The sequence below is a fragment of the Callorhinus ursinus genome, unplaced genomic scaffold (genome assembly GCF_003265705.2).
Source record: "Callorhinus ursinus isolate GAN/ISIS: 27379988/994484 unplaced genomic scaffold, GSC_fseal_2.0 scaffold17, whole genome shotgun sequence".
Lineage (NCBI taxonomy): Eukaryota > Metazoa > Chordata > Mammalia > Carnivora > Otariidae > Callorhinus > Callorhinus ursinus.
In genome coordinates, this window is record NW_027397079.1 from 741,626 (window position 1) to 760,278 (window position 18,653).

An 18,653-nucleotide genomic window follows, 5' to 3' on the forward strand; every position below is an offset into this window, starting at 1 on the left:
CTGTCCTTGAGTCCATGGCAGGGTGCATGGCGTTCCTCCCTCTCCCTTTCCTGACCATGCCCGGACTGAGACATTGTAACTCCGTTTCAGAGGGCAGTCTTCTAGTTACTGTGTAACATGGGGGTTCCAAATTTCAACAGCTAACAAAAGCCAGAGATAAAAGTTTCTATTTTGTTGGGCACGTGGGTCTACTTCTGCATTTCCTTTGTCTCAGTTTTTGGTTTATTCAAGTGCCCATCCCTGCTCTCATTCAGATCCTGTGACTTAGGAGCCCAGAGGATAAAGGGCTGCCCCTAACCTACGTTTCAGTACAGAAGATGCGGGGCAGCATGTGAATAGTCTCACTGGGAAATCAAGGTTAACTGGGAGGGAGCAGGACAGTGGGAATGGGGGACTGTAACTTTGGATCATGGTGGGGAGGACAGCCACTGATCCTAGGATGCACGTTACTTATGGAAAGGGGAGCGGGTCCTTGTAACTCCCTCCAGAGTCTGGGGGAGTGGAGGACTTGAGGCCCATTACAGCCAACAGCTGACTCTTAAGAAGGAGGGAGTTGAGAGAAGCTCTTACTGCCTATTCAGAGCTGATTCCAGGGGAAAACACCCAGAATATTTCCTGACCGGGAGAGGAATCATGTGGGCATTGAGGCAGAGCCTCAGTGCTGCCTCATCCCGAGCCTGGATGCATCAGAGAGAATAGCTGGTTATAGTCAGTGTGCTCGCACCTGCTGTGGAAGGTCTGTGGGGACCAGGGCTCCCCTGAGAAATCAGCCACCAAACTGGTGAGTTTATTCGGATGTGGGCAAGTTTCAGGAGAACCAGGGCAGCAGTGTTTTGGACCTCAATCAAGAGAGGCATAGTCAAATGAAGACCTTGTCTCTAGGGGATTCAGAATTCACCATGTTCATTAGAGAGGCAGACAGCTGAGGACCTGAGAAATGAAACAACCTGGGCAGCCCAAGGCCTGTGCCACATGAAGTATATTAAGGAAGCATCAGACACCACAGAAGAAACAGAGCCTCTGAAGGTCGTCCGAGAATTACTGGGATCTGAGTCTCAGAAGCTGAGCTTCACAGCTTCCATTGCAAAGGGAGGGTCTGGGCCGTCACTGCTTCAGCCAGTGGAGTGGCTGTGAGGCAGGGTTCCAGATGGGATGGGAGGCGTGGCTTCAGCCTCCGTCCTTGGGAAGAGGCCGGCTAGACAGGGAGCTCTAGCTCCGGCTAGACAAGGTTCTGGGCAGGTCTCAGAGCCACACTGAAGGCAGACTGTTAGATCCGGCATCCATAGCAGAGTTCTCATTTTGAAATAAAGAGTGAAAGAATTCATTCATTTGGTTTTTCAACAAATCCTGACACCACGTGTTACGGAGCAGAGCCTGGTTTTGGAAATGAGGGTAGTTGTGCCCTGGGAAGGTGGCCTAGTCTTTTCAGGCCCCTATAACAGGACACCACAGACTTATAAACAGCAGACCTGTATTTCCCCTGGTTTTGGAGGCTGGACGTCCAAGATGTAAGTCACATACCATACAATTCACCCATTTAACGTACAACTCCATGCTTTGCAAGTATGTTCACAGAATTATGCAGACATCACCAATATCAGTTTTGGAACATTTTCATCACCCCCAAAAGAAGCTCTGTACCCATTGGCAGTCACTCCAACCCCAGCATCCCCTGGGAAGCACGAAGGTACTTTTGGCCTCTCTCGATTTATCCACCTGGACATTTCATAGAAATAGAACCCTACTCTATGTGGTCTTTTGTGATAGGTTCCTGTCACTTACCATAAGGTTTTCACACTTCACCCTTAACGCAGAATAGCTCAGCACCTTATTCCTTTTTTAAAAATTGTGGTGAAATATACATAACACATTATTTACCATTTTCACCATTTCTATGTGTACCATTCAGTGGTATTATGTCTTTTCATGATGTTATTGAACCCTCACCACTATCCATTTTCAGAACTTTAAAAAAAATTATTCCAAACAGAAACTGTATCCCATTAAACACTAACTCCTTATTTCCTGCCCCCCCCCGCCCCGCCCATGATCACCATTACTCTGCGTTTGGATTCCTGGAATCGACCTGTTCCAGGTACACCCTACAAATGGAGCCATTTCCCTTGCTCTTTCTGGTCTGCCTGGTCTCCCTGAACATGTCTCCAGGGCTCATCCTGTTGCAGCAACTGTCAGAACTTCATTCCTTTTTAACGCTGAGTAATATTCCATTTTGTGTGCCTACTATTTTTCTTAATCCATTCACCTGTTGATGGGCACTTTTGGCTGTTGACAATAATGTTGCTGTGAATATGGGTGTACACGCATCTCTGAGTTCCTGATTTCCATTCCTGTGGGTCTGTACCGAGGGGTGCTGATACTGTGTGTGTAACCAGGAGTGGTAGCCAACATCCTCATAGGTGTCAGGTGGTATCTCACTGTGTTTTGATTGGTATTTCTCTAATGACTGGTGATGGTAAGTATCTTTTCATGTTCCTTTTGGCCATTTGTAGATCATCTTTGGAGAGATAGGTATTTAAGTCCTTAGACCATTTTTTGATTTTTTTTGGTCTTTTTGTTTAGTCTAAGCGTTCTTTATATATTCTAGATATTAATCCCTTATTAGATATATGATTTGCAAATATTTTCTCCCATTCTGTGGAATTCTTTTTCACACCTTTGATACTGTATATTGATATGGAAAAGTTTTTTGACCCTATGTTTTCTTCTAAGAGTTTTACATTTTTAACTCTAGTTTTTTGCTCCATTCTGGTTAGTTTTTGGATGTGGTATACAGTGAGGGTGAAATTTCATTTTTTTGCATAAGGATATTTGTTTTTTTCAGGATTTTGTATTGAAAAAACTATCCTTTCCCCATTGGATGGTCGTGATACCCTTGTTGAAAATCCGTTGATGATATTTTGAAGGTGGATTTTTGGACTTTCTGTTCTTTTTCCTTGGTCTGTAGGTCTTCTGCCAATACCACACTGTTTCATTACTGTAGCTTTATAGTAAGTTTTGAAATCAGGAATTGTGTGTCCTCCAGCTTCATTCTTCATTTTCAAGATTGTTTTGGCTTACCAAAACAAATTATGTAATATATGGTGATTAACATAACAATAAAAAATTAAAAAAAAAGATTGTTTTGGCTTTCAGGATCTCTGAGATTCCATATAAATTGTAGGCTGGGGTTATCTATTTCTGCAAAAAAAAAAAATCCCACCATTGGAATTTTGATTGGGATTGCATTGAATCTGAAGACCACTTTGGGTATGGATATGGTCATTTTAACAATAGTCTTCCACTCCATGAACATGGGATGTCTTTCCATTTATTTAAGTCTCTTAATTTCTTTCAGCGGTGTTTTCTAGTTTTCGGAGTACTAGTCTTTTGCCTTTTTGATGCAGTTTATTTCTATTTTATTCTTTTTTATGCTATTGTAAATGGAATTGTTTTCTTAATTACCTTTTCAGATTGTTCATTACTAGTATTGACTTGCAACTAATTTTTATGCTTTGATTTTGTATTCTGCAACTTTATTGAATTCATGTCTTAGCTCCAACAGTTTTTTTTAATCAAAATATTTTTTTAAATAAAATTTTCTATGACCAGTTTAATATTCACAATAAAATTAAGGGGAAGGTGCAGAGATTTCCCATATACCCACTGCCCCAACACATGCACAGGCTCCCCCATTATCAACATCCCTACCAGAGTGTTAAAATTAGTGAATTTATGTTGACATATCTTTATCATCCAAAGCCCATATATTCACCATTATAGTAGCATATAAGTTATTTTCATTGTCCTAAAAACTCTGTGTTCTGTCTCCTCATCCCTCTCCACCACCAATCCTGAGCAACCACTCATAGCTTTACCCTGTTCATAGATTTGCCTTTTCTAGAATGTTGTGTAGTTGGGATTATACATTATGCAGCCTTTTCAAATTGGCTTTCTCTTAGTAATAGGCATTTAAGTTTTCTCAGTGCCTTTTTATGGCTTGATAGTTCATTTCTTTTTATCAGTGAATAATGATCCATTGTCTGGATGGACAGTTTATTTATCCATCACCTACTGAATGACATCTTGGTTGCTTCCAAGTTTCACATATTCCCATTTGTATTTATTTACTTTTGTTTTCTGTAACTTTTAGTGTCATTGAGAAATCTTGTCAAACCCAGTGGCATGAACCTTTTCACCTATTTTTTATTCTAGTTTTATAGTTTTAGGTCTTACATATAGGTTTTTAATCATTTTGAGTTAATTTTTGTATATAGTGTAAGGCAAGAGTCCAGCTTCATTCTTTTGCAGGAAGGCTTCCAATTTTACCGACATTTTTTTTTTTTTTTGTGGAAGAAACTATGTCAAGTTGTATAGTCTCAGCATCCTTGTTAAAGATCACTGAACCATATATGCAAGGGTTTCTGCCTGAGCCCTCTTTTGTTACATTGGTCTATTTGTCTAACTTTATGCCAAAATGCCAAGGGTTTTTTTTTTTTGACAAGGGTGCAAAGATAGTTAAATGAAGAAAGAATAGTCTTTTTTTTTTTTTAAAGATTTTATTTTATTTGAGAGAATGAGAGAGAGAGAGCACATGAGAGGGAGGAGGGTCAGAGGGAGAAGCAGACTCCCTGCTGAGCAGGGAGCCCGATGCGGGACTTGATCCCAGGACTCCAGGATCATGACCTGAGCCGAAGGCTGTCGCTTAACCAACTGAGCCACCCAGGCGCCCTGAAAGAATAGTCTTTTAACACATAATGCTGGGACCACTATATATGCAGCACATGTAAATGAATAATGTTGGACTCTTCTCCCACAGCATATATAAAAATTAACTCAAAATAAATCAAAGACCTGATACAAGAGCTAATATAAAACTCTTGGAATAAAATTTAAGCATAAATCTTTGTGACTCTTGATTACCCGGTGATTTCTTACATATGACACCAAAAACACAAGCAACAAAATAAGCAGATAAATTGTGTGTGTATACAATTGTATGTCTTTAATTGTTATTAAAGTATCTTACATGTGTTTTTGATTCCTAACACGGCTCATAGGAGGGTAAAAAACAAATATTTGTATGTGTAATTATATATATATATATGTGTATATATGTTTTACACAGTTACCTTTAAAATCAGTTAAGGAAAGAAATATGTATTTATACTGTATTTTATAATTGCATAGTTATTTTTATAAGTTTCAGGTTTCTATTGCTGTTGTGGCAGATTACCACAAATTTAATGACCTAAAGAACTACAAATCCATTATCTCACATTTCTGGGGTCAAAAGGCTGAAGGGGGTCTCCTTGGGCTAAAATCAAGATCAGCAACACTGTGTTCTTTCCGGAAATGCTGGAGTAGAATCCATTTCTCCGTTCACGTCAGCTTCCAGAGGCCTCTTGGCTCATGGCCCCAGTCTTCCTCTTCAGAGCCAACAACGCTGGGCCATGTCCCTCTCATAGTACCATCTCTCCACTTAGAAGAACCCTTGTGATTACATTGGGCTCACTCAGAAAATCCAGGATGATCTTTCCATCTGAACGTCACCTGACCAACCTTAATTTCATCTGCAACCTGAATTCTCCTTTGCCCTTTAGTCTAACATATTCACAGGTTCTGGATGTTATGGTGTGGAGATTGGTGGGGGGGGGGGCTGTTATTTTGCCTACCATACTGGTGGTTTTTGTTTTGTTTTTCATATATTTGCATTATTGGCTTGGGACACTTGCTTTTAGATGGATGAATTTAGTATTCTAAGGCAGTTCTGCTAGCAATAAATTCTCTGTTTTTATGTTTTTATTTTAATTTCATTTTTGAAAAGTAATTTTGCTGAACGGAAGACTCTTGGTTGACAGTTTTTTCTTTCTCTCCTTGGAATATGTCATCTCACTTCCTTCTGAACCATTGTTCTGATGAGATTTCAGCAGCTCATCTTTTTGGTGTTCCTTGTATCTGAAATTGTTTTTCTCTTGCAGCTTTCAAGATTTTCTTTTGGTGTTTGGCTTTTAGCATTTTGATGTGTGTGGATGTGGATCTCTGCATTTCCCTGCCTGAACTTTGTTGAGCTTTTTGGATGTGTATACAATGTTTTTCATCAAAATTTGGGAATTTATGTTCAGCCATTATTTCTTCTGATACCTTTTCGGCTTCTCTTCTGTCTTACTGGTACTCCCATAACACATATGTTGATTTACTTAATGATATCCCACATCTCTTTAAGACTTTCTTCTTTTTACTTTATTCCCTTTTTTGTCTACTTGTCAGATTGTGTAATCTCCATTGACCTGTCTCACAGTTGCTTGTTTTCTGCCAGTCGGATCTCCTGTTGAGCCACTGAAGTGAATTTTTCATTTCAATTACTGTACTTTTCAAGTCAAGAATTTCCAGTTAGTTCATTTCTTTATAATTGCTGTGTCTTTACTGATCCTCTCTAGTTGATGAGACATTGTCAGTTATTCTCTAAGTGTGATTTCCTTTAGTTCCTTGAACATATTTGTAATGCATGCCTTGGTCTTTGTTAAATCTAGCATCTAGGTCTCTCATAGGCAGTTTCTGTTGTCTGTTTTTTTTTTTCCTCTTTGTGGATGCATCCCTTTTTTTTTTGTTTGTTTCCATGTCTCATGGTTTTATATTAGAATCTGGATAATGTGACAACTCTGAATATTCATCTTCCCTCTGGGGCTTGCTGCTGTTTTTCTTTGCTTGTATAATTTTTTGAAACTTGGCTGGACTATTTTCATGAAGTCTACACCCCTGTAGTGTGAGGCTTTTTTTTTTATTTTAAGAATTTATTTATTTATTTGACAGACAGAGAGAGAGTGTGTGTGCACATGCACAAGCAGGAAGAGCTGCAGGCAGAGGGAGAAACCTGCTCAGTGGGAGCTCGATGTGGGACTCAATCCCAGGACCCCGGGATCATGACCTGAGCTGAAGGCAGATGCTTAACCGACTGAGCCACCCAGGAGCCCCAGTGTGAAGCTTTTTAAGTTGTTCTTTAGAGTGGCCACTTGCAGAAGAATGCTTTCAGGGCCATTTTTCTTTGCCTCTCTTTCTCTCTCGTAACATTTCTGCCTCATCTGGTATCACAGCTGTTGGCCTTCACTAATTGCCAGCTGATGGCTCTGTTGTTTTCTCTAATGCCCACGGGATAAATTATGCAATAGTCTGATCCAGTTTTGGCCCCATTTTAGTGATAGTTTTTGAGGTCAGTCTTCGGGATTTTGTGTGACCCCAGGAGGACTCTTCTCAGCTGTATATTTTCCTGCTTCTTTCTGGTAAACTTGTTTGCCTTGAGTTTAACTTATTGCTTTCATAGAGCTACCGTCCTTATCTTAATTGGTTTCCTCCTAAAGATCCCTTGTCTTGAGAGTCTTTTTGGGCCAAACTCATCATATTGTTTCACTTGCTTATGTGAAAGCGTTGGAGAGCTTATTTACATGCTGTTCTATCAGCGAATTAAATGGCCTAGGATGTGAAGTGTGAGCAGTGGGGTGGACCATAGCAAAGGAATGCACTCCCTTTGGGGAGAGCATTGGGGTTTTCTGTTCGTATGGACTGCCTCACCTTCGGGACAAAATCTATGAATTGTAGCTCCAGGGCTGGGAATGGGGTGGCCTGATCATCTTTGCAGGATACCCCTGTTTTGTGGGCCAGGTGCCAGGCAGCTGCAGTTGTATCTGGTCTTCTTGGCTGCCTTGTCTTAGTTTGTGCTGCATTAACATGTTATCATTGACTGGGTGGCTTAAGTAACACGTTTAACAAATATTGAAACTAAGCACCCGAGGCTTCAAAAAACCGATGTTCCTCTCCAACTATATCACAGAAATGAGTAATATTTCTGTAGTGCCTTAAGGCTTGGAATGTCCTTTCCTATCTGTGTGATGTGAATTGCCCTCTCTGTTTCACACATCAATAGACTGAGGACCATGTTATTCATGTGACATTTCCCAGTACTCACAGATGAGATTTGGTAGAACCAGGACACAGGAGAAATTTTTCTCATTCAAAATCATACTTATACACGTGGCAACAGTCTATTCCTATATTCTATATTCTTTAGATTGTATATACTGTAAGCCGATTTCAAAATTGTATAGTTTTAAATCTTTGGATGAAGTAAACTGTAGTCAGTAGGTATTTATGAAGTTGCAGTGTTTGCCAGACACTAAATTCTAGGAATACAGCCTAAACCAAACATCATTCCTGTTCTTGTGGAGCTTATATTCTGCAGCAGCATACAGTAAATAGATAAATAGATAAATAAATGATATCAGGTAGTAGAGGTGCTATGAATGAAGTCAGGAATGCAGTACCACGAGAGTGTGGGGGCTGCTACTTTAAGAGGAATGGTCAAGGTACCCTTAAATTACTCCCTTCGTGGTGACTTACCTTTCTACTGTTATGTCCTGCCCATGCTGCCTGTATCATGGGGCCTGGGGCAATGTCCTGTTTTCTCACACATTAATATTTCTGCAGTAGAACGTGTGATATTCATACTAAGCAGGATAAAGAAAGATGAATTACTTCACATTAGTGCAAACTCGTTGTTGCCTTTCTGGGAAGGGCGGAAACGTGAGGCTTTGTTGCCAAATGAGATGCCAACACACTTGTGATTTTCAGAACCTTTTGAATTTTGGACTTTCGCATTCAGGGCTGGTGGACTTGTACTATATTTGTGAAGGCCAAGGAGGCTGAGGAAGTAAGAAGGGTACCTTGTAGGGGAGGGAATACGTGAGAAGTGTTGTTCCTTCTGTTCTGCCTCACTCTGGCGCATGCATGCTCGCACACCTGCACACATGCCCATACCTGTACATACACACACATACATGCATACATCTGGGGTGTGGGATCTATGACACAGTTCTCCACATCCTTTTGCTATTATCTAACTGGGTGGGCTGGACTCCCACTATAAACACTCAGGCCTGTTAAAGTTATGGTTACGTTGGAGACCCTTTTCTGTGTGAGTCATGGCACTCACTGAAGTCAGTCAAATCTGTCCAGTGATCTCCAGAATAGAACTGTGGTGTAACCTGGATTAGTCCAGCAGGTGTATTTTGATAGTGGATTAATAACCACCTGGGATCTCAGTCTCTTGTCTGCATATGCCACGGGTGTGGGCTGTTGGGGTAGGAGGCAAAGGTTTCCAGATACACGTTTCCTTCTGGGTGAGGAGAACCATGCATGATATTTTGGAGCTGTCATTTCAGTTGATGGTGGAGACCTTGCATGTCTACAGAGGACAGAGTTCATTAATTCACCAACCAAATTCTGGCCTCCTAGAGTCAAGCTCCAAAGAACTACGTCATCCTGAAAATCACTGCTAGCTTTCTGACAGTTAACAGATGCAGTCAAAATGGACCCCTTCTTCCTGCTGCTTACTTGCTTATGTGAAAGCATTGGAGAGCTTATTTACATGCTGTTTTATCAGCGAATTAAACGGCCTAGGATATGAAGTGTGAGCAGTGGGGTGGACCGTAGCAAAGGAATGTATGGGCCAGTGATTCGGGAGAAGTAGTCCTTCCTCCTGTTGGAGCCATGACTGGTGCTGTGTCAGGGGCTACCAGACCAAATCTGGGCTGTGAGGTGGTGGATCATAAAGTTCCTCAAGCACTTTAACTTCTACAAAAGAGAGATTAAGTTCAAGAAGCTTGTTCAGGTCCCTTCTGTTGGCTGCATTTCTTTTTCATGTGGGTGTTCCTGTTTGTGCACTGTTATTTCCAAAAGGACATGTGTCCCTCCAGGGACCTCACCCACCACTCTGCTCCTGGTACTGACTGTGTGTGTTCTTCCGTACAAACCTTTATTTGTTTCCAGCAGGGAAACGAGAAGGACATACCAGCATGTTCAAGCCTTGTCCTTGGAGTAAGGCCAGGTGTCAGGGAGGCTGAAATGCACATAGACGATTGGTTAGTCAGTCAGTTCTTATACATGTAAGGAGCTTGCCCTGTTTCTAAGGAGACATTGGAAAACATTTGTAAACTATACCTTGAGAATAGAAGAAACACAGGACATTTTCTGTGACTGCAGCAGAATTTTGGGGTGAGAGCTATTGGTGAATGATTTTCATATTAGCAACTGATAATAAGATTTTTATCTAACTCAGTAAATGTGGTCATCTGGAAGACATTTCTGGTAGTGGAACGTTTCATTTGTGCCCTGTGGTAATAAACGGTCTCTTCATCTGGATATTTAAACTGTTGCTTACAATTTAAGAAACAATCCAGGACTAATGCCTTTGGAAGAACGATGCTCATCTCACTTGTAATTACACTGGTGCTGCCTGGACTTGGTGGCGGGAAGGAAGGACGTTCATGCTCTGTTAGTCTGTTTTCTAGTCTCCTTCTTGCCCTGGGAATTTGATCAGGACTGAAGCTACAGTGCCCTGGACGTGTTTGAGGACACTTGAAATCCTTTGTTGTCACTTGATTTAGGGAAGGTGGAATGGACACATGTTTCATAAAACAAGGGAGGGAGGTCTGCCACACGCACTTCCAGAAGGCGCTCACGTCCCCAAGCCCCTCCTCGAGCTTCTCTGCAGGCCTGTGTCTTCTGCGGGCTCCATTCCTGAACCACTTTGTTACAGTAGCGTCACCGATGTGTGCTCAGGCAGTAACAGTCACTCAGGTACGTCACTGCTATCGGGGTCAGTTAATTCAGTTGATGTTTTTACTATTCTTTGTAGGTTCATAGTGACTTGGTCAGGAGGCCAGAAGTGACACGCATTGATAATTTTGGTCTAACCTCTTGTGAAGCCAGCACAACATTGCAAACCTAGCATCACTAACCACTTGAAAGCTGTGTGGATTTGAAAACTGTAGATTTAAAATTAGGATGTTGTTAAAATATAAAATTCATGAATCATCTTGTATTGTTATTTATATGCTGCGGTGTGTCTGGGGTGGGAGGAAAGCATCTGTGGGGCCTGCAGAGAACAGTGGCTTCAAGCGTGGTGGCCTTGGGTCTGAACCCAGCATCCAGTGGCACTCATGGCGGGGGCTGTCACATCCCTCTCTGGTGAGGCCGCCCCATCTGTCAACTGACAGTGACGGCAAAGGAGTGTTGAACATTAAGGAGGTGGTGCGTGGATGACGAGGTATGGCCTCTGGCTCATAGTAAGCAGTCGGTCAGTATTAGTGATGGCAGGCTTATCAGCTAGACCCTCTAGAAAAAGAAAATCAGCATAGAAATCTTTTAAGGTTAATGAATAATGAGAAACAGCAAAATCCCAAAGAGTAATTTGCAGTAATTTGAAGTTAAGATTGTACAAAAATGAAGATTTATGGAGTATTTGCAGCATTGGATCTCAGTAGGAAGAAGGATTGGCTTCTGGACCTTCCATGCAGATATCCAGCAGGGAGTATTGAAAAGGAACTTGTTCACAGGTGATTAGAGGTGTAGTCATTCATACAGGAGGATGCCCTGCAAAAAGAAAAGTAGCCGACACAGGAAGTTATACCCATTAACCTCAAATGCAAGAAAACCTGACCTAACTTGTTTAGTGAAATGACACAGTAGATACTCTCTGTAAGCCTCCATGTCTGGATATTTTTTTTTCAGATTTTATTTATTTATTTGACACAGAGAGACAGCGAGAGAGGAAACAGAAGCAGAGGAAGCGGGAGAGGGAGAAGCAGGCTCCTCGCTGAGCAGGGAGCCCGAGGAAGGGCTCGATCCCAGGACCCTGACCTGAGCTGGAGGCAGACGCTTAACAACTGAGCCACCCAGGTGCCCCTGGTCTTTTTTTTTTTTAATTTATGAGTAAATCCCAAATGAGGTTTGGGAAGGAAGAGAGGACTAATTCTCAGCTAATATTCAGAATCTTGAGTTACAGACATCTAGAGGGAAACGATGAGAATTTGAATGATTTCGATGGAGCTTAAATTTCTGGTTCTGCAGATCGTGTTTGCATGGCCACCATGAACTAGAGGATCGTTCAGATTAGGGACCAAAGACTTGTTGCTGCTCCATATCCTTGTCGGGACAAGAGCCTGATGCATTCAGTGGAGTTCTTCCCACCAGAGGTGAGGAAGCAGAGCCGCCCTCCCTGTGTCCACAGGTCCTGCTGGCAGGCTTGTGGATGTGTTGCCGAAAACACAGCGGGCATGGTGAAGCCTCACAACTGGAACGTGGCTGGAGCCAAAGGGGTCTCTGCGGCAGCAGGTGTGCGTGCCTTGCTGAGGTTTCAGCGCAGTTCTGTACAGGGACAGTGTTCTCTGGGTCTAAACCAGCAAACCGTCAAGGAAAACCTATTTGTAGGGGTGCATAATAATGCCTTATAGTCATGTGTCGTTTTTCTAACAGTGCCTCCAATATCTTTCAGATTATTCTGTGACATATTTTGTATAATCTTGCAAACAAGAAACATACATTATTCCTATTTATCCAAATTAATTTCCCCAGCACAAGTTATGGAATTACAATGAGCTACCCAGCATTCATCTGGAAATGGTGACTCACAGCATGTGTGCCATGCGCCCCGAGCTCTGGCATACAACGGAAATGGTTGGCTGCCGAACAATAGTTCCTACTCAGTGACCTCTGCCTTCTCACCGGAGAAGTAGGTCACACTTCTGATTTATTTAATTACAGCCTGCGTAACGTCAGGTTGTCCACAGCTTAGGATTTTCTGACTGATGACCGAGAGGCTTTCCTCCTTATAGAAACTGAATTTTGATGCTAAAGATGAATGTGCACTGCAGAAAGCCATATGTTCTCTGATTTCATAGTGCTGCCCCAAACCAAATCCTGCACTCTGCTCAGAGGATTTTGTAATGCCCTGGGTGCTTCCTTAGCAATTTCTGTGGACTCTGCAAACATTCTGGGCCTGTACCTCTGTCTCCATCTGACTGTGAAGACTTGTTCCATGCAGATGTCCTTCCGTTGGCCAAGTTGGCTCTGCCGAAACACTAACATGTGACAGGTTCAGTGAATTGTGCGTGCTTCGTGAACATACGCACTGTCAAGGCTGGTCATGGGTAGGGCAGCTTGTGGTCACTGGGTTCAGGCATTGCACAACCAGATGAGGATTACTTTCTCTTATCCACTGTAAGACATCACATTGGACTCAGTCCCTCCTCCAGCATTAGTGGCAACATTGGGCAGTAATTGCAAAATCCCTTAATTTATATCTGTGATTGCTTAAATTTCCCAAAACTCTAAAGACTTCATCATCTGTGTTTCTACTTTTCTGGCCAGATTTCCTTGACCACGTCCCCCCAAAATATTGTGCAAATACTCAAACCTCAAAGGTGTACTTTTTTAATGTCCATGGTCAGCAAATGCTTCTCATAAAAGGAACGGAGAGTCTCTGGATCAAAATCATTTCATAGAAAACTGTGCTGGTCTCCGTTTCAAATAGAGAAGAACACTTGGCAGAAACTCTTACAGTCTAACTGTCTCAGTTTCTGGTGCCCACGGTAGCCGAGCTCAAAACGGATTTGCTGGTTGTTGCTGTTTTGTATCCAGATATGTGGATTATCGGGAGAACTCCCAGTCCTGGACTCAGGTGTTCATATGACCCCAGCACTCACTACCCCCACTGCCCACCTTTAAATGTACATGACATCCTTGGCCGCCTCTGTGGGTCTGTCCTAACACTAGGTGAGACATTTATCCTCAGAAGCCTATTTTCTTTTTAAAATGATTTTCCTTAAAAGTTAGGGAAGTGATTCATATTTAGGGAAGTGATTCATATTTACTGCACACGGTATGTCAAGAATGAGAATTTCCCCCTCTTCAGTCCAGCCGAGTGAGTCCAGTCCAAGGTGAGTGTTCCTTCATCCTGCAGTGTCAACAGACACAAAATGGGAAGCACTTACCTGATTTTAGATTCACTAGGACTCACATTAAAACAAGGAGAAATAAGCAGGTGAAATTAGGTTTAGTAGCATATTTTCTTTAACACAGTATACTTTAACATAATCCTTATAAAATTGTTATTAAAGTATCTTACATGTGTTTTTGTAAGTTTGATTCCTAACACGGCTCATAGGAGGGTAAAAACATCCAAGAGACTAACTGATATTTCCTCAAGGTGTGTGTGTGTGTGTGTGTGTGTGTGTGTGTGTGTGTAAGAGCATAAGAATGCAAACAGCGAAGGATGGTATGAAAGCGTTTGAGACTCCCTCCAACAGTGATTAAGTCCTGTAATTAGTGTTTCAATGTTTGCAGCCCTCTGAAAAACAAAGCGTTGCCCAAGTACTACATTAATACCATAATGATGGACCATGAGGCTGGGAACGGGGCCCTAAGATCACACACACAAAAGGGAATCCAGTGGGACCCAGAGTTTTGGTTGGATACGTCGAAGACACGTGAAGGAATTACATCCTAGAGCCACAGAATCACACTCACAGAATTGGTGTAAAAGCCCCCGTGATTGTCGCTGTGGGGACTACGCCTCTCTTCTTGATGTGTTCTTTGGGTTCTCTGCAGCAACAATGACTTCACCTGCGTTTTGTGCTGTGATTTTTGTTTCTTTTTTTAAAAAGTTGAATGCATTGAGATGATGCGACTCTCATTCGAAAGATGGGGATTCACAGGTGTCTGCTCATTTCTGTGGAACACCATAGGTAACTCATAGTAACAGGTGATATCTGGATCGACTTTTAGCTTCAATTCCCCTTTGGAACCATGCAAGTCCCAGGCCGTCTCGGCAACTGATGACAAATAATCTTCTGTCTCATCAGACTTTCAACTATGTGCTTATACCTAAATACTGAAATGTAAGATACTTTGTTATTTCATGTGGATTAATATTTTAAAGCTAAGCATCCTCCTTTCTTAATCTCCAGGCACTCAGTAAAATATTTTATGATCAGTAAAATATTAATGCTCAGTAAAATATTTTAATTCTTCATAAAGGGAGTTGAGAAGTGTGGGTTCAGTTATTATAGAAAATTCAAATCAATCATTGTCAACACACTGGAGTTCTAGTTTCTATGTCAGGGTAATTGAGGGCTGTCCCAGCTCATCCTGAGCACTGATTTTTGTTTTTAAAGATTTTATTTATTTATTTGACAGACGGCAAGAGAGGGAACATAAGCAGGGGGAGTGGGAGAGGGGGAAGCAGGCTTCCTGTGGAGCAGGGAGCCCAACTCGGGGCTCAATCCTAGGACCCTGGGATCATGACCTGAGCTGAAGGCAGATGCCTAACAACTGAGCCACCCAGGAGCCCCCTGAGCACTGATTTTATCAACTATTTCTCTCATTTGGTGTCTGCTGGCTTATTGTGCTGCTTACAGTGTGTTAACTCACGAGGACTTACTGTCTGCCAGTCACACCCCACTGTGACTCTTCTAAGGTACAGACGTGTGTCTTGGGCACCATCTTCCTTAGGGACCCTCTGGAGGACCCTGCCAACCTGCAGCTCTCACTGTGTGCCCTCCGCCAGAAGACCCGACACAAGGTGCCCACCCAATGTCCTGGTGCACGCTTCGGGGCAGAGTTGCTGATCGGCTCTGCTGCCATATTCCAGAGAGGAGCGTGGGCACCACAGGACACCAGCACCCATCAGGGAGGGCCTTCAGTTTTCTGTGATTGAGGAAACCTGCCCCAGTTCTCCGAGTTCCACCACGGAGTCTGCCTTCTCTAGGAAATAATGTGACAGTGACAGAATCCTCTGACTAAGGCAGGTTCTCACACTGCTTGCTTGTAGACGTTGCCTCTAACTTCCTACCTTGTGGAATACCCCAGACGCTAATAAATGTGCGTCTGCCACTGCCGTGTGGATTAAAATCAGGCACGTTAAATGGCTCAGAACCACCCTGGAACCGTGTCCACACGGCTCCTGCAGACCCTTGTTTCAGCGAGAACACTGTTACAGGAATGAAAATGCACATGGCTATTTTTTCTTTCTGTCTTTCCATATTTTGGAAGTCATGCCACAATCTTGGGTACATGGGAAAATATCACTTATGTATGAGCGTTTTCTGAGCTTAAGAAGATGGGTACAAAAGACATTTAGTTTTTTGACATTTTGAATAAGAAAGGGCCTCTGTCTTACTATTTTGTCTTTTTGTAAAAGATTTTTATTATTGAGAGAGAGAGAGAGAATGGTAGAGAGAGAGCATGAGAGGGAGGAAGGTCAGAGGGAGAAGCAGACTCCCCGCTGAGCAGGGAGCCCGATGTGGGACTCGATCCCGGGACTCCAGGATCATGACCTGAGCCGAAGGCAGTTGCCCAACCAACTGAGCCACCCTTACTATTTTTTCTTAACAAGTATCTTCAAAGTGCAGTGCTTACTCTTCCAGAGCATCAACACTTTTTCTGGAGGACATGATACGGGATTGTTCTAAGGAAATTAATCCCCAGATCCTAGGTTTCATATGTGCTTTTTCCCAAGACCTATTACTCTTAGAAAGCATCTGATTGTGCTTGTACGTCTTTCCCCTCGGTTCTCACGCTGCCCTTCCCCCGCTTTATGAATGCGCGTGGGCACCTGCCTTCCCAGCACGATCTTACTGTCCCGTGTTGCCCGGCTAAGAAGTGACCCTCAGAGGAAGGGGCAGTGCATGGTGGACTTGCTGCTGAAGAAAGCAATGGCTGTAATGAAGAGGAAACAATTTTTGGTTTCCAATTTCTAACTTTCAACATAACTGAGATATGACAATGAATAAAAATACTTGTTGGTGAAAGATACTTTCCGAAGGACGTGCAACAGTTGAGGGTTGTTGCCATAACCAGATGCCGCACCATCATCGTGATCTAAGTGTCTCAGCACTGGTAGCATTCAGCAGTCGGTGCTTGGCTGTCGTCTTCACTAACACGTGACATTCACCCATGCACACATTAAGGAATCGTGAAAAATCTCTGTTTCACTAAGAGACGCATTGCCAGCTAAATTTTAATGTTTAATAAAAAATTTTAGGGTATTTATATTTTAGGCTCAATTATATACCTGTCAGAATAATGATAATTTAACCAAATAGCATTTTTTACCATTTAGAATCTTTGTCACAGAAAATTGAAAATACATTTCTGATTGTATATCTGTACATGTATATATGTACATGTGTGTGTACACAGAAAGAAGTCTATATAAACTAAACATGCTGGGTGCCTGGGTGGCTCAGTCATTGAGCACCTGCCTTCGGCTCAGGTCATGGTCCCAGGGTCCTGGGATCGAGCCCCGCATCGGGCTCCCTGCTCCACGGGAAGCCTGCTTCTCCCTCTCCCTCTCCCCCTGCTTGTGTTCCTGCTCTCGCTGTCCCTCTCTCTGTCAAATAAATAAATAAAATCTTAAAAAAAAAAACTAAACATGCATTATGGTAGGATACAATTCTGTGAGGGAAGGTGGAATGGAAATAAGAATTTAAGGACAAAAATGCGGAACGTAACATCTTCAACCATTGAAGATGAACTTGTTCATATGTTTTCCAGTGGACAGTAGTCAGGATGAAATTGGTGTGCCATTTCTATTCCCATTGATGCATGTGAGAGGGGACGATATAAAAGTTTTATTTCAAAATTTCAATATAAGTCATACAACACTTTATGTCATTTGCCACTATTAAACTTATGGAGAAGAATTTTAGGTGTTAACTTAGAAGCGTGCATAGGTGTACATGTAAGAGTTTTCTGGAATCCTGTAAAAACCCATGATGAGTATCTGTGCAGACCCGTGCTGTCTGTGACCTTGATTCTGTTTTTGCTGCGGCGTCATGACTGGCATGGGTGCGGCGTTAGTACGGTGTTCGGGGACTGTGACATCACCAGGGCAGTGGAAGGCACATGCTGGTGTCTGCACATCCTCTGTCCTCAAGGCCCTGTGTGATCTCTTCTGGGAGGCAGAAGCCCTTTGTCTGCCAGGTGGGGCCCTCCCAGGTGTCCCCCTGCCTGGTCCTCCCACACTCACCTCTGTGTGTCTGGCTATACTTCTCCCCTGCACTGGCCTCCTTGCTGCCTTCCCTGCTCAGTAAGGAGGCACTCACCTGGGGAGCGACCGAGTTTGGAGCTGGAGACTTCTGGCAGGCGGTGTGATGCTAGGATTCTGTCCACAGAGCTCATGTGCCCCCTTCCCCACGTCGGCCACGCCTGTTTGGGAGACCTGTCTGTGCTTTCACTGCTCAGCGAGGTGGGTCTGAGTGGCGCCGGCCCCATCCCTGTGGCTGCCGACGTATGGCTCCTGGAGCTCTTCCGTCCCTGACAGCATGTCCCTGTCAGCATTGTGTCAGAATCCGGGACTCTGGACACAATGGTCCGGAGAGAGAGTTAGCTGAGGACTTAGATGCTGTCACAGTTCCCAAAGTCCCCCCCACCCCCCCGACATGGTAAAGATGCTGGAGCAGCCTGCACATGTGGGGAGCTTGCTGGGCACCTGTGTGGCTCTGAGGCCCAAACGCGTGGATGTGAGCCCGCGTGCATGTGCCGTTCACGAGACACACACTCAAGAACAGTTCTCCAGAAATGTGATGCTCCTGCGTGGACGGGGCTTGGAGCGCGGCCACGGTCGGGGTGTGGAGGGTTCGGAGACAGTGGGAGAGAGTATCTCCTTGTGGTCAACTTACTCCAATTGAGTGATTTTGAAAAATCATCTTAGTTTTGCCAATGAAAAGTAGCTTCTTGGAGGGAGTGCCCGTGCGCGGAAGATGCCCACTCGGCCTCTGTGCTCAGAGGCTCTGTAGCCTGACCGGCCCTCTCTGCTTTGG

At 43.2% G+C, this 18,653-nt stretch overlaps 1 protein-coding gene across 1 annotated transcript in view; it reads right to left on the reverse strand.

Moving 5' to 3' along the window:
- The window catches only part of ERICH1 (glutamate rich 1), a 115,004-nt gene extending 96,992 nt beyond the window's left edge, over positions 1–18,012 (reverse strand). Inside the window, exon 1 of the mRNA XM_025885893.2 lies at positions 17,937–18,012. Within this exon, the coding sequence (XP_025741678.1) occupies positions 17,937–18,012 (76 nt within the window). The remainder of the gene's footprint in view (positions 1–17,936) is intronic.
- Positions 18,013–18,653: the final 641 nt, after the last annotated feature.